Genomic DNA, 15,287 nt, shown 5'->3' with positions numbered 1-15,287 from the left:
GCATATTACGCGACCTTATAGTCGCGTTGAGGCGCACGGGCATCGTGTGGCCACGCGGGGCCGGTCCCACTGCGAAGCGCGGAGAGGTAAGGACGGGAATGGAGATGTGTGCAATATCGCGCGGCACTCCGAAATTTTGAAGCGAACAAAATCTTCGCGCGCCACCGGCCTGTCGCGTAACTGACGCAGAAGCAGGCAAACGATCGTCGAACTCGGCCTGGGGCTCACGGCCGTTGCGGTCCGGATCCGCCCCCACTTCTACTCCCAGAGCGGGTCCAAGAAAATTAAAGATAGACACAAAATGCTGGAGTAACTCAGCGGGACCGGCAGCATCTCTGGAGAGAAGCAAAGGGTGACGTTTCGGGGCAAGAACCTTCTTTCAGACTGAAGAGTCTCGACCTGAAACGCCATCCATTGCTTCTCTTCAGAGATGCTGCTGGTCCTGCTGAGTTACTCCTGCATTTTGTGTCCATCTTCAAATGACGTCTTCGCGGGACCGTCGCGCCTCAACACAACCACGAGGTTGTGTAATTAGCGTGCCAAGGACACGCAAATGGGACAGGGGCTTAAGTCTTTGGAATGTGGCAGGAAACCGGAGCATTCGGAAGAAACCCACGCAGTCACATGGAGAACGTACAAAATCCATGCAGACAGCACCCGTAGTCGGGATCAAACCCAGGTTTCTGGCGCGGTAATGCAGCAGCTACCTCTGCGCCACCGTGCCACCCCACAGGTTTGAATAATGTACCTGCAGCTCATAACAAAAAATTCCACTTGATCAGTTCTGCAGTTGTACAGGGCCCTGGTGAGACCACACCTGGAGTATTGTGTGCAGTTTTGGTCTCCTAATTTGAGAAAGGACATTCCTGCTATTGAGGGAGTGCAGCGTAGGTTCACGAGATTAATTCCCGGGATGGCGGGTGTCATATGATGAAAGAATGGAATGACTGGGCTTGTATTCACTGGAATTTAGAAGGATGAGAGGGGATCTTATAGAATCATATAAAATAATTAACGTATTGGACACGCTGATGCAGGAAACATGTTCCCGATGTTGGAGGAGTCCAGAACCAGGGGCCAAAGTTTAAGAATAAGAGGTAGGCCATTTAGAACTGAGATGAGGAAAAACGTTTTCACACAGAGTTGTGAATTTGTGGAATTCTCTATCTCAGAAGGCAGTTGAGGCCGATTCATTGGATGTATTCAAAAGAGAGTTAGATGGAGCTCTTAGGGCTAGCAGAATCAAGGGGTATGGGGAGAAGGGGTATTGATTGTGGATGATCAGCCATGATCACATTGAATGGCGATGCTAGCTCAAAGGACCGAATGGCCTATTCCTGCACCTATCGTCTATGTATCAGCAGGCTGGGGTTTGGAAATTCTTATCCAGTGAAGAAAAGATGAAGTGGACCAACTGTTCTCCAACTGAATGTGAAAAGAAACAGCAGTAGGAAAGAGAAAATGTGGCATTTTACTGATGTGTTATTAATACAAGTAGGTATGTTACAAAACCTACCTGAATCGTCATTGGGAATCTGCCCTCAGCCATGTCGGCGATTTTGGCGCTGTTTGGAGGGGGCGGGTTTAAAACGCGATTTTTACTAGGCTGTACTAATCGCACATGTTCAGCCTAGTAAATCATTAACGAAAAATCGCTGCAAGACCCGGTCGCAAAAGGTATTATTAGTTTTATAGGCCTCGATAATATAGTTATAATAGTTTTAAAATTACTCTCTGATTTCGCAACCTCTCGCAGCCCCAGGGTTTTATAAAGCAAACAATTAAAGGTATGTACCTTATTTTTACATTAAATGGGGCATATATATAACCCTGAATATCAAGTTATCTATAACGAATAGTTCATTTTGGGCATTTTTTATATCCCGCAGTATTTTTCTCGGCATTTGAGGGCACTAATCCAGCGCTATGTCAACGTTCTAAACCAGCGCGTTCCACATGAACCCACTAGAAAGCCGATTTAAATGGGCATTTATTTACAGCAATTGAACACTAAATTCCTTCCATTTGGCCTATAAATTAATGTAAATTAGATATAAAAATCATGTTATATTGTGAATTATTTGTGAATAATCTTTGGACACTTAGGCTATTTAAAAATGTTAATCTTTCCTTAAGAAATGGGCGTTTGACTATCCAAGATCACAGCTTTTTTGTAATGTCCATTGAAAATCAATAGGGAACAAGATGCTAATTTCCGAGTATGAAAATGGTCATAACTTTTTTAATACTTGAGATATGAAAGTGAATTTGGTGTCAAATTAAACTTATTGTTATGCTTTATCTGATGGGATAAATTGCAGACTTGATTTTTTAAATCTCAAAATTTTGTAACATTGCTAATACAAGGTCTTATTTCCTGACCAGGGTTGGCCAAGAGGAATAATGGGATCAAATCTGACTTTATAAATCCACTGTAATCTAATTTAACTTTAATAGACGTGCCTGCTCGCATTTCACTCACTGAGCTGCCTGTGTCTAGCTCCAGTGCAGACTAGCAGGAGCTCCACAAATATCTAAACTAGTTATTTTATCCCTTCAAGCTCAGGATGAGTCACAAAGTGCTGGAAGGACACAAAGTGCTGGAGTAACTCAGCTGGTGAGGCAGCATCTCTGCAGAACATGGATAGGTGATGTTTCTAATGCTAAATTAAATGTTAAATCCCACCCTCACCTCTCTTCCAGCTTTCCCACCCCCATTCTGCCGCACAATCAGTCCGACGAAATGTATTGACCCGAAATGTCACATAACCATTTTCTGCAGACATGCTGCCCGACACGCAGTTACTCCAGAAATGTGTGTCCTTTTGCAAAACTTGCCATCTGTAGTTCCTTGTTTCTACATGAATCATCTGAAACTGTTTTCAAATGCATTCACTCACTGCAGACAGGTACCACCTTCCTCCAATGTAAGACAATGTCACTCGCATAATACTTGGGAAAGTAGCAGCTTGTCCGGTCTAAAAACCCTCTCTTTATCCTCTTCTTTGTGTGAGATCTGAATAAATTTATCTGTCCCCAGCACAGACTTTGTGCCAAGAGCACTGAAGTACATTCTCTGTGCTCCCTTCAATGCAGATTCTCGTGAGTAAATCCCCTTCAAGCTGCAGGGCGCGGGAATGTTGTAAAATGATCAGCACCAGCCACTGGGAAATGTACTAAGTACCTATCTAAAAGCTACCATTCAGTGTTTTAAAAAGATCTCTGATCATGGAACATCCCTGAACAGAATAGAAGGCATAAATATTGTTGCCGGCATTAGTTTAGTGTAGATTAAACATACAGCATAGAAACAGGCCGTTCGGTCCATCGAGTTCACGCTGACCAGTTCACACTAAGAAGGGAAGGTACACAAAAATGCTGGAGAAACTCAGAAGGTGCAGCAGCATCTATGGAGCGACATACACTACAAACCCACTGACTCCCATGGCTTTCTGGACTACACGTCTTCCCACCCTGCCTCCTGTAAGGACTCCATCCCCTACTCCCAATTCCTCCGCCTACGCCGCATCTGCTCCCAGGATGAGACGTTCCACACCAGGGCATCGGAAATGTCCTCGCTCTTCAGGGAACGGGGATTCCCCTCCTCCACCATAGATGAGGCTCGCACCAGCGTCTCTTCCATACCCCGCAACACTGCTTTCTCTCCCCATCCCCGCACTCGCAACAAGGGCAGAGTCCCCCTAGTCCTCACCTTTCACCCCACCAGCCGGCAAATACAACAAATCATCCCCCGCCATTTCCGCCACCTCCAACATGACCCCACCACTCGCCACATCTTCCCATCTCCCCCCATGTCTGCCTTCCGCAAAGACCGCTCCCTCCGCAACTCCCTTGTCAATTCTTCCCTTCCCTCCCGTACCACCCCCTCCCCGGGCACTTTCCTTTGCAACCGCAAGAAATGCAACACCTGTCCCTTTACCTCCCCCCTCGACTCCATTCAAGGACCCAAGCAGTCGTTCCAGGTGCGACAAAGGTTCACCTGTATCTCCTCCAACCTCATCTACTGCATCCGCTGCTCTAGATGCCAGCTGATTTACACCGGTGAGACTAAGCGGAGGTTGGGCGATCGTTTCGCCGAACACCTCCGCTCAGTCCGCAAGAACCTACCTGAACTCCCGGTGGCTCAGCACTTCAACTCCCCCTCCCATTCCCAATCCGACCTCTCTGTCCTGGGTCTCCTCCATTGCCAGAGTGAGCAACACCGGAAATTGGAGGAACAGCACCTCATATTCCGCCTGGGTAGCTTGTGTCCGGAGGGCATTAACATTGAATTCTCCCAATTTTGCTAGCCCTTGCAGTCTCCTCCCCTTCCTTAACCCTCGAGCTGTCTCCTCCCATCCCCCCGCCCTCGGGCTCCTCCTCCCCCCCCTTTTTCCTTCCTTCCCCCCCCCCCCCCCACCCCCTATCGGTCTGAAGAAGGGTTTTGGCCCGAAACGTCACCTATTTCCTTCGATCCATAGATGCTGCTGCACCCGCTGAGTTTCTCCAGCATTTTTGTGTACCTTCGATTTTCCAGCATCTGCAGTTCCTCCTTGAACACACTAAGAAGGGTTTCTGCCCAAAACGTCACCTATTTCCTTCGCTCCATAGATGCTGCTGCACCCGCTGAGTTTCTCCAGCACTTTTGTCTACCCACACTAGTTCTATGTTATTCCACTTTCGCATTCACTCCCGACACACTCGGGACCAGTTAACCTACAAACCCGCACGACTTTGGGATGTCATGGATTCGCTAACTGGTCTACAAAGCTGCTTCCAGAGGATGTGCTGGCAGAATGGTTGTAACAGGAGCCAGAAGCCGCCTTGTCATGCTACCTTGACATCTTACATTTCCAAGTGGACTGTAAGTAACATGACATTGCACTGGGACAGGTGAATGAAAGGTAGTTGTAAGTAGCTTCTACCTTCCTAGGAAGCTGAGGAAATTCAGCATTCTGTAATAAAGTACCAACTTTTACCGATCCACCATAGAAAGCATCTAAGCATTCCAAAACAAACCAACATTTTAAAGCATACGCTACAAGACTCAATAACACAGGGTGGCACAGCGATATAGTTGCTGCCTTACGGCATCAGAGACCCAGGTTTGATCCTGACTAACTGTAAGGAGTTTGCACGCTCTCCCTGTGATACATGTGTTTTCTCCAGGTGCTCGGGTTTCCTCCCACACTCCAACCACGTACAGGTGTGCAGGTTAGTTGGCTTCTGTAACATTGTAAATTGTCCCTAGTGTGTAGGATAGTGCTAGAGTACGGGGTGATCGCTGGTTGGCATGGACTTGGTGGGCCGAAGGGCTTGTTTCACGCTGTGTCTTTAAAGTCTGAAGTCAATGCCTGATTCAGCAAGAGGTAGTAACCATCTGAGGGACCCTACTTCAATATCAACTATCCATGCAGAACAGGAAACAGAAATTTGGGCAATCGTTCCAGTAAAGGACTTAATTAAATAAATTAAGGTTTGCAGTCCGGAGACACCAGGATACCATGCACTTCCTCCAAAGGAATTACACTCTTCCCCTCTGTTATCAGACCACTGAATGCTCCTCCCATAATGGAGGATGTAGTCCTGATCTTCCAACCTACCTCAAAGCAGTTGCTGCACTTTTTCTCTGAAACTGTAACACTATAACGCTGTAATACTATATTCTGCACTCTGATAGTTTTCTCTGCGCACGACCTGTTGTACTTGTGTAAGACTTGATTGTACTCAAGTAGAGTATGATCTGATTAATGTGGTTAGCATGCAAACAAAAGCTGTATCTCGACACGTGACAATAATACATCAAACTAAACATTAATTATGAGACAATCAGACTCAATTGTCATTAAACAAAAAACATTCATTGAAATAATCCCCTTTTGAAAGGGTTTCTGTAAACATTGCCAGAAATACGACACTTTCACTTCATGGTTTAACCTGAAACTCACCAGCCTGCAGGGTGGTGACAGAATCAGAGTCCTCACTATATTCACTGTCGCCAATATCATTCGTTGCTTTCACACGGAATTTGTAAGAGGTGAAAGGTTTGATTCTGCAAAACATGTTTAGATTCGATTAATTACATTAAAATTATTTTACAATCTTCTACATGACAGCCATGATTATGCTTGAAAAACATTACATTGGATAACCATGAAAAGGATGTGAAAGGTGCTATGTAAATATAATGCTTTTTTTCCTTTCTGAAATTTAGCAACTAAGCAACTTCTACAGATGCACTGCAGAAAGCATCCTATCGGGATGCATCACAACGTGGTTTGGCAACTGCTCAGCCCAAGACCGCAAGAAGTTACAGTTATGGGTGTAGCCCAGTCCATCGCACAGACCAGACTCCCAACTATCTACACTGTGTTTCCTCCTGAAAACAGCCAACATAATCAAGCAACACAACCCGGTCATTCCCTCTTCTCTCTCTCACTGTTGGGAAGATAGAGAAGCTTGAAAGCAAGTACCGCCAGATTTAGGAACAGCTTCTTTCCCGCTAGGATCAGATTACTGAACGGTCCTCTGATAAGCTAAGGTTTAGTCCCGAGCTCCCATCCTACCACATTGTACTTGTGTAAGGCTTGAATGTATTCATGTATAGTATGATCTGATAGCATGTGAAGAAAAGCTTTTCACTGTATCTCGGTACACAGAGCAAAACCAAGATGCTGGAGTAACTCAGTGGATCAGGCAATACCTCTGGACAACATCCTTTACTCCAGAGATGCTGCCTCACCCACTGAGTTACTCCAGCATCTTGTGTCTACAATGTAAACCTGCATCTGCAGTTCCTTCCTACACACTACCAATTATGAATGTGATTGGCTTACACATGATTTTGGGAAGGGAACGTTAGGGAGGATTGATACATTGTTTTAAGTTCTGTTTAAAGCTGATGTGACGATACAAGTGGTTCTGTTAAAGAGCAGCGTTTGTTTTGGTTACCAACAGAGGCCTTAGTTTCCATTACACGTTGTCAACGGGCTGACTGCCTCCGGCTTGGGAACACATTCATCAGGAGCTTTATTCCTAATTCTATTAACTATTATCCACAGAAAGTGTATCCATGTCAACTGGAGTGAAAGGACGGTGCTTGGCTGTGCTAGACTTGGATGGGCTCCAAATTAGTTCCCCGTCTACAGAGTTGTGAATAATGAGCGGTGATTGCTGGGATAACGGGTCGGGAGGTGTGGGAGCTGATCAGAATTACATCTGGGGACAGGCAAAGGAGAAGATCGAGAAATGTGTCTGTATCTTCTCAATAGCAACTCCTCCCGTCCATTTATCATTAGTAACTACTACTATTATTGATGAATTTTAAATTTATTCGATGCTTGCACCGCAAGGATTACCATTCATGTTGTGTTTATTCAAAGAAAGTAGCGATGCACTTTTCATGCCATATCTACCTTTTAGCTACACATTTTTGGCTTCTTAATGATGCCTAATTTAAAGCATTAAACTGAGTAGTCTAGAGTGTTTTATTGTCATATGTCCCAGATAGAACAATGAAATTCTTACTTGCTGCAGCACGACAGAATATGTAAACATGGTACTCTGTAAACAATATAATACACAAGAAAAAAGATCAGTGTGTGCGAGTATATATATATTATATATATATACACACACACATACATATATATATGCACATACATACATACATATACATAAAAACAAACAATAATAGTGCAAAAAGACAAAACCAATGCCCCCAAGTCTATGTAGTTCAGAGCTTATTTGGAGGTTGTAGTGTTTAATAGCCTGTTGGCTATAGGGAAGAAGCAGTTCCTACATAGTTTTCAGGCTCTTATACTGTATGTTCTGCAGGAGTATCCTGTATCTTCAAGAATAAAATGAGAGTGTGGCTAGGGTGGTGTGGGTGTCTGATAGTGCTGGCTGCCTTTGGGAGGCAGCATTGTTTGCAAATCCCTTCGATGGTGGGAGATCAAAACCCCTGATGGATGAGGCAGTGATTTGAACTTAAACATAACCATTTAAATAGTTTTATACATCACCAATGTTTCATCTTTTTAGTAGGCTGCAAATTTGCTTTTATTTTCATCCTGGTATTTTTGTTTTCTTTTAATTAGTTCCACACTGGTACGTCCAGATTTAATAAATACTAACACAGAAAGGGAAAGTGTTAACGCAAGAAACTGCAGATGCTGGATCTACAGTAAAATATCAATGCTGGAGGAACTCAGCAGGACAGGGAACATCTGTGGGAGGGAATGAACAAGCGACGTTCTGGGTGGGACCCTTCTTCAAAGGCACAATTTACAGTAAGTTTGATAAAGATCGCAAAGTGCTGGACAAACTCAGTAAGTCAGGCAGCATTTCTGAAAAACAAGACTTGGTGACGTTTTGGGTCGTAACCCTTCTTCAGACTGATTGTCGAGCTGGAAACGAAATGTTTACATTTCATTCTAGCTGCTATTGATTGTAATGTTTCTTTATCCTTTGTACAAACATCTTTTTAGATTTTCCTCACTCTTACTTTAAAGGTTTATATTGATTGAGAGTGTATGTGCTCAGTAACAACATACAAGTGTGGAACTCACCTGATGATCAGTTTCATTGAACCATTCTCTACTTATTCTCAATATTGCATGTTTAGTGTATTCGACCGAGACAAATATTTACTCCTGCATTGTTGGGATGTACAAAGTGTTAAATTGGCTTAGGGGAGGTTACAATGGTAAGGAAATCAACAAGATTGCCGAACAATGGCATTTTAAACACAGTGATTACCCGACACATTATTTGGTCTCAGATGATGATTTTGAAAAGCCAGCCATGATTGCAGATAAGGGCACAATTTGTATAATGGATCTGTTCTGAAGCAATCCTGCAGCCACGCTGGAAGCAAACATTTCCTTAAATGTAGCTGTAAGAGCAAGCCAAAAGCTTCAATCACCCAGGGAATGATGCTGACAGTCTTAAAGTGAGAGGGGAGGGATGTAAGAGGGACCTCAGGGGCAACATTTCCACTCAGAGGGCTGTCCATATTGGGAATAAGCTGCTTGGGGAAATTATAGATGCGGATACAATTACGACTTTTAAAAGACATTTGATCAGTTATATATTCGGAAGGGTTTATAACCATATAACAATTACAGCACGGAAAACAGGCCATCCCGGCCCTTCAAGTCAGTGCCGAACACTTATTTTCCCCTAGTCCTAGAGGAAATTCTAAAGAAATTCCTAGAGGAATATTTTGGGCAGCACTGTGGCCAAAACTATGATGCAGTTGCTGCCTTGCAGCGGCAGAGACCTGGGTTCGATCCTGACTACGGGTGCTGTCTGTACAGAGTTTGCACATTCTCCCTGTGAACGCATGGGTTTTATCCAGGTGTCCAGTTTTCTCCCACACTCCATAGACATACAAGTTTGTAGGTTAATTGGCTTTAGTAAAAAAATTGTAAATTGTTCCTAGTGTGTAGGATAGTGCTAGTGTACGGGGTGATTGCTGGCTGGCATGGACTCGGTGGGCCGAAGGGTCTGTTTACGCATTGTATCTCTAAAGTCTGGTCTAAAAGTCTAAAAAATATGGGCAAAGGCTGGTAAATGGGACAATCCCAGTATGCCGATTTGGATGGCATGGACAAGGTGGGCTGAAGGGCCTGTTTCTGTGCTGTACAGTCTGTGGTTCTATAGCTCTATCTACTTTGAGTGAATTATTCCTTCAACACAAGAACGTACAGCAACGTTTCCATGAAGCAGCAACAAGTGGAATGGAAGGGGAAGTTGAACGATGACATCTGTAACTAGAGATGTTTCGAGGCGCTGGTGACAATTATTGATGGAGGTTGGTGATTACACCAAAATAACCTTTGAACAGCTTTCCTGAGTTAATCATTCAGGGCACCTCTCGGTTTAGATCCTCTTGAAAACATTTGTAGAATGAACGCATTGGGTGATGTCTCATTTTGGACAAATGGGACAGAGGTCAGTACCTGCAGATACATTTTCCAAAAGAAGTAAATGCAATTCCAGCTACATAAACATGTAATAAATGATTGCTTGCTTACCTGTCGACGAGATAGGTGACGGACTCGTGGCTGACAGAGGCCGAGTGAAGTGACCAGTTGCCGTTGGGGAGCTCCAGGGACTGGATTGTGTAGTATCGGACTGGAGAGAGGCCATCACTTCCGGGATCCCAGGACAGGAGCACACTGCGGGGCTGGACATCCTGCTGTCGGATGGCAGGTTTGCTGGGGGGCTGCGGGTGAGCTGGGGATGAAAACAATTCACCGATCAAAAACACTTAACCCTTGAACAGGCCCTTCAGCCCACCTTATCTATGCAGGCTCCTTCAAAGGGGAACATATCTTCTTTTATCTTCCCAGCTCTTATCAGGGAGCTGAACCATCATTTCGCAAACTAGAGAGAAGTCCTAAGCTACCATCTACCTCATTGGGGTGGGAGATTACAACCTTCACGTGGTCCACCCTGTTTCGACTAATGCAATCAACCCGACGTGCAAAAACAAATAGATGTAGTGTTATACAAAACAGCTGGAGAAACTCAGCGGGTGCAGCAGCATCTATGGAGCGAAGGAAATAGGCAACGTTTCGGGCCAAAACCCTTCTTCAGACTGATGTAGTGTTATGGTGTCTACAACTTTAGGCTGTGCACGCCATATGCAAGAAGAAGATCTACTTCATTGGAGAACTGGGACTGTCTTTAATTGGCTCAGTTGTAATCCTGTTAAGTCTGTCCGCTGACTGGATAGCATGCAATAAAAAGCTTCTCACTGTACCTCGATAAAGGATTAGTGAGTTAAGGGCCTGTCCCACTTTACGAGCTAATTCAAGAGATCTCACGGGTAACCCCTAATTTGAACTCGGAAAATTACGGTAATAGCCACTCGTAGGTACTCGGGGCTCTCGTGGACATTTTTCAAATGTTGAAAATTCTTCACGTACATTCTACGTGCTTACCACAAGTTTTTTTTTTAAACTCGGGAGAGCTCTTGAATTACCTCGTACAGTGGGACAGGCCCTTTAACGTTTCAACTGCGAGTCAATAAAAGGCCATTAATGTAAATGATATTGTCCACATGTGCACGTGACTGGGGTAAAGTGTTGACAGGCGGCCATAGATGTTCTACTCACCTCTCTTCTCTGTGGTGACCACCAAGGCTTCTGCCGCCTCTCCCCAACCTTTACGGGTCTGAGCCGTAATGCGGAAGACGTAGCTACACTCGGGCTCGAGTCCGGTGGCCGTGTACTGCCGGGCACTTGGGTTCAACACGTCCACCGTGGCCGCGTTTGTGCTGCTGGTGTTTAACCGATAAGTCACTTGGTAAGCTGAGGAGAAAGTTGAGCAAGTGTCAAAAAAAAAAAGAAGCTTCCTCTGCTCTGCAATATCTTTCTGCAACCTATTGTGTTACACCTGTCAGATGACCTGATGTCCACAACCAACACCACAGCACTGGTCAAGAGAGCCCAGCTGCGACTACACCCTCTCCGAAGACTACGTAAAGCAGGTCTCCCCACTACACATCTACGAACTTTTTATAGGGGGACAGTCGAGAGCACATTGCAACGGCATCATCACTTGGTTCGGGAGCTGCAAGGCGTATAAGTCACTTGACAGGATTGTGAAAGCCAGCAGGATTATTGGTGTTCCACTCCCTTTCTTGCTGGACATTACAGGAGCAAATGTATCAACAGAGCCATCTCCATCAAAAGACCCCTACCACCCAAGCATCACTCCTCTGCCATCTGGGAAGAGGTACAGAATCATTTTCTGCAAACCAGCAGGATGCTCCTGTGCTATAAGACTGATAAACTTAGCCCCTGCCATCGCGCACCAACCAGAAAGTCACACCCTGGATTGTGATAGTTATTTCTGGATTCAATTTATGGCTAAACATCAGAATGTGGAAATTGATCTGATGGTTTAGTGTAATGCAGGCATTGTTATATTGGCTGCTAATGTGATGTGCCAATCATTTTATTGAGCATTGGACAGGGTCTGGAAGGTGAGATTCATGAAGGGGAGTGTTGTTTCATCGAGCAACCCTGGGAAATGCATTATTTTGTTAACTTTATCGCACCTTAGTTTGTTAACTCTGTAAATTAATTCTGCAGCTGTAACAGCAGTTTCACGTGGGAAGCTGAAACTAGAAGAACATTATTATTTCAAATACCCTCACACCGATGTAGACAGAAGGAACTGCAGATGCTGGTTTACAAAATAGGCAGAGAGTGCAGGATTAGTGCAATGGTTCAGGCAGCATCTCTGGAGTACATGGATAGGTGATATTTTGGGATGGGATTGTGATGGGGATAGAAAGTTGGAAAAGAAGTGGGGGTGGGATAAAGTCTGGCAAGTGAAAGGTGGAATCAGAGAGGAGGAACAGTGAGAGAGGATCTCAGAGTCGTTGGAGGGAGGAGTCACTGCATTGGAGCAGGTAAATGTAGACACAAGGAACTGGAGATGCTTCTACTTTCTTGTAGTTCCTTTGAATGGTAGAAATGTTTCATTGGGTCTGTGATTAAACTTAAAACATGAAAATTATTGTCATTCACGTTTATTTGCCCAGAGTGTGAGTTAATAGAGTACTGATTTATGAATGTTAGTTTATAGCGGTCATTGTTGGAAGATGACAGTTACATTCAACTCAAATAAAACCCAGTGAGTTTGAAGAAGGGTCCCAACCCGAAACGTCACCTATCCACGTTCTCCAGAGATGCTGCCAGCCCCGCTGAGTTACACCAGTCCTTAATGTCCTTTCAAATAGAACCCAAAATGCCCAGCAGACGTGGATTAGAATGCCCCTTAATGCAACATGTACAATCACAAACTGCAGCACTTAGTGAAGAAAGAAATAGGAAAAACATGCACATCATCGCTTGTCATTGACTAGCTAGTGGCTAGAATATTTTCTCCATGTTTTTTGAACACTGTGGGCCAGCTAAGAAAATACTATGGAAATACAGTATTTCCATCTCCAACCACATCCGGGAGAGAGCTCAGCCAGCGCCAGTGTATTTGCTCACACTTGGATATCCTCTTCACTTACCCAGGATGATCCCGTTGGGCTCGGCTGGAGGCTGCCACACCAGCCGCACAGATTTTGTCCGCACCTCTGGAAACAGAATTCCTACAGGAGGTCCCGGCACTGAGAAATAGAAGGGATCAAACATTGTTTTCTCATCTTAAATCTTCTCGGTTTTGCATTGCTTTTAGATTTGTTCTGTCTCAAACTCTGACATCCAAGATGCTTATACGTTTCACTAAATGCACTAGTTTCCTTATAAAATGGGGAAATACGACTAGATAGATTTGCATCTCAACATCTATTCCACTTGTACGCGGCATTCAAGAGAAATTGCTTTGTTGTATTTGGTATTTTAGGAACCGCAGCGATCTCTGATCTGCGGTCAAGGACGGGACTGTGGAGGGAGCCGGAGGTCGGTCGCGGAAGGGCCCATGTGGGTTCTGGAGGTCAAACGAGCCCATGGTGGGTGCCAGACGTGTCGCCAAAAAGAAAGAGGGTCCCGGCATTGGGGGGAGGAGGGGGGACCCAGTAAACATAGGGAGACCAAGTGTAGGTGAACCACCAAGAGAACAATGGGGGACCATTGGGGACTAAATGGAATACTTTGCAACTTTGTTGGTGCCCTATATGTGGCGACTGTTTACATACTTGTGTTTGCAAAACAAATAATCTCACTGTGACGTCACATGCTATAATCAAGTATCACTCATTCATTCACCCATTCAACTACTATTGAATATTGTCCTGCACTCCAATCTAAACTATATGGTTTCTGATCCCTGGCATCATCCACAAATGTTACATCTAACTCCTTGCAATTGTTATTACTCCATCAGATCTCTGCACTCCTTGTGGCTCTTAGATAAATGCTGGCTCCATCCACATTGCTTTCACAGTCAGATAATTCTCCATACTGGTAGGTACGTTGCACAAGTCCAATTTGTAAAGTTATGGCAATGATAGTTTTGTTGAAAGTGTTGGAAATAAAGGGCGTTATTGTCATTTGCCAGGCTCAAGGGCTTGATGACCAATCCCCAAAGACCTGGCCTAGACATTGTTCCATATTTTTGGCACCACAGCAGCACTGCTGGAGATGTTTCATGTTAGGAAAAAAATGCCAGTTGCACTGAGGGACCCATTTCCCAAATGCTACAAGATCACCCAAAAGTGTGTGCCAGCCTGCGCTCCTGCAGGTGAACCTGCTCTTCCAGGGGAGAGCTCTGCTCTTGTGGAGTTGGTTGAATGGGATAATAGCGCTTGTTATCGTCATCTCATTCGATCGAAGATTTAGAATGGAGTTTTTGACCCAATTATCTACTTCTCACCGCGGAAATACCAACCATCATCCAGGGTTCTCTCAAGAATGGGCGGGAAGCTGGGCATTCCATCTCCAATCCTGGTGAAAGCAAGCACTTGGATCTTGTACAGCACGTACTTCCCCAGGTCAACAAGTTGGACAGCATGGGTGGTGTTGCCTTCAATGGTCCTGAACTTCGTAGGAGTTTCCAGGTCTTTCTCCTTGTAAAGGACCTATGTTCAAACAGAGAAAAATGCACGTACAGTATAAGAGGAATTCCAACAAGAAGTGATGTTTCACGTTCATCTTTTGATAAAGTGACCGGCAGCATCTGCCATGTTATTGTTGAGTGTTGGTGTGCAGCACGGTGGCGCAGCGGTAGAGTTGCTGCCTTACAACGCTAGAGACCCGGGTTCGATCTTGACTACGGGTGCTGTCTGTACGTTCTCCCCGTGACGGCGTGGGTTTTCCCCGGGATCTCCGGTTTCCTCCCATATTCCAAAGATATACAGGTTTGTAGGTTCATTGGTATAATTGTAAATTGTCCCTAGTGTGTGTAGGATAGGGTACTTATGCTGGGAACGCTGGTCGGCATGGGCTTAGTGGGCCGAAGGGACTGTTTACATGCTGTATTTCTATATTAAAATAAACAAAAACAGTATTTTTATCCCTCCGTTGGGAAGATGATGAAACTACATGAAGGCGTTTTCAGATTTGAAATTGACTTCACTGTGTTAACAGTTTGGTATCACTGTCAATAGGTGGAAAATGTTGTGGCCATTGAGCTAATGTCATGTGGAAAAGATGAATGGAAATAATGGTAGATATTTGTGCCTAACATCAGGAACAAAACACATGAGGTTATAGAGTCATTGACCCTTGGGCCAATGTGTTCCGTTGAAGCCAGTCCCATGATCAGGCTCATGTGAACTAATTGAGGTTAAAAGAAAATTTGTCCATGTCCAGATC

The 15,287-nt window shown here is 44.6% G+C and overlaps 1 protein-coding gene across 1 annotated transcript in view; it reads right to left on the bottom strand.

Moving 5' to 3' along the window:
• sdk2b (sidekick cell adhesion molecule 2b) overlaps nucleotides 1-15,287 on the bottom strand; it is a 656,366-nt gene that overhangs the window by 151,428 nt on the left and 489,651 nt on the right. Inside the window, exons 27-31 of the mRNA XM_055654146.1 lie at nucleotides 14,362-14,551; nucleotides 13,043-13,141; nucleotides 11,127-11,321; nucleotides 10,041-10,242; nucleotides 5,949-6,052 (exon numbers count right to left, since the gene is read on the bottom strand). Of these exons, the coding sequence (XP_055510121.1) occupies nucleotides 5,949-6,052; nucleotides 10,041-10,242; nucleotides 11,127-11,321; nucleotides 13,043-13,141; nucleotides 14,362-14,551 (790 nt within the window). The remainder of the gene's footprint in view (nucleotides 1-5,948; nucleotides 6,053-10,040; nucleotides 10,243-11,126; nucleotides 11,322-13,042; nucleotides 13,142-14,361; nucleotides 14,552-15,287) is intronic.

Source organism: Leucoraja erinacea, chromosome 23 (assembly GCF_028641065.1).
Source record: "Leucoraja erinacea ecotype New England chromosome 23, Leri_hhj_1, whole genome shotgun sequence".
Classification (NCBI taxonomy): domain Eukaryota; kingdom Metazoa; phylum Chordata; class Chondrichthyes; order Rajiformes; family Rajidae; genus Leucoraja; species Leucoraja erinaceus.
This window is presented reverse-complemented; position numbering and strand designations above follow the sequence as displayed.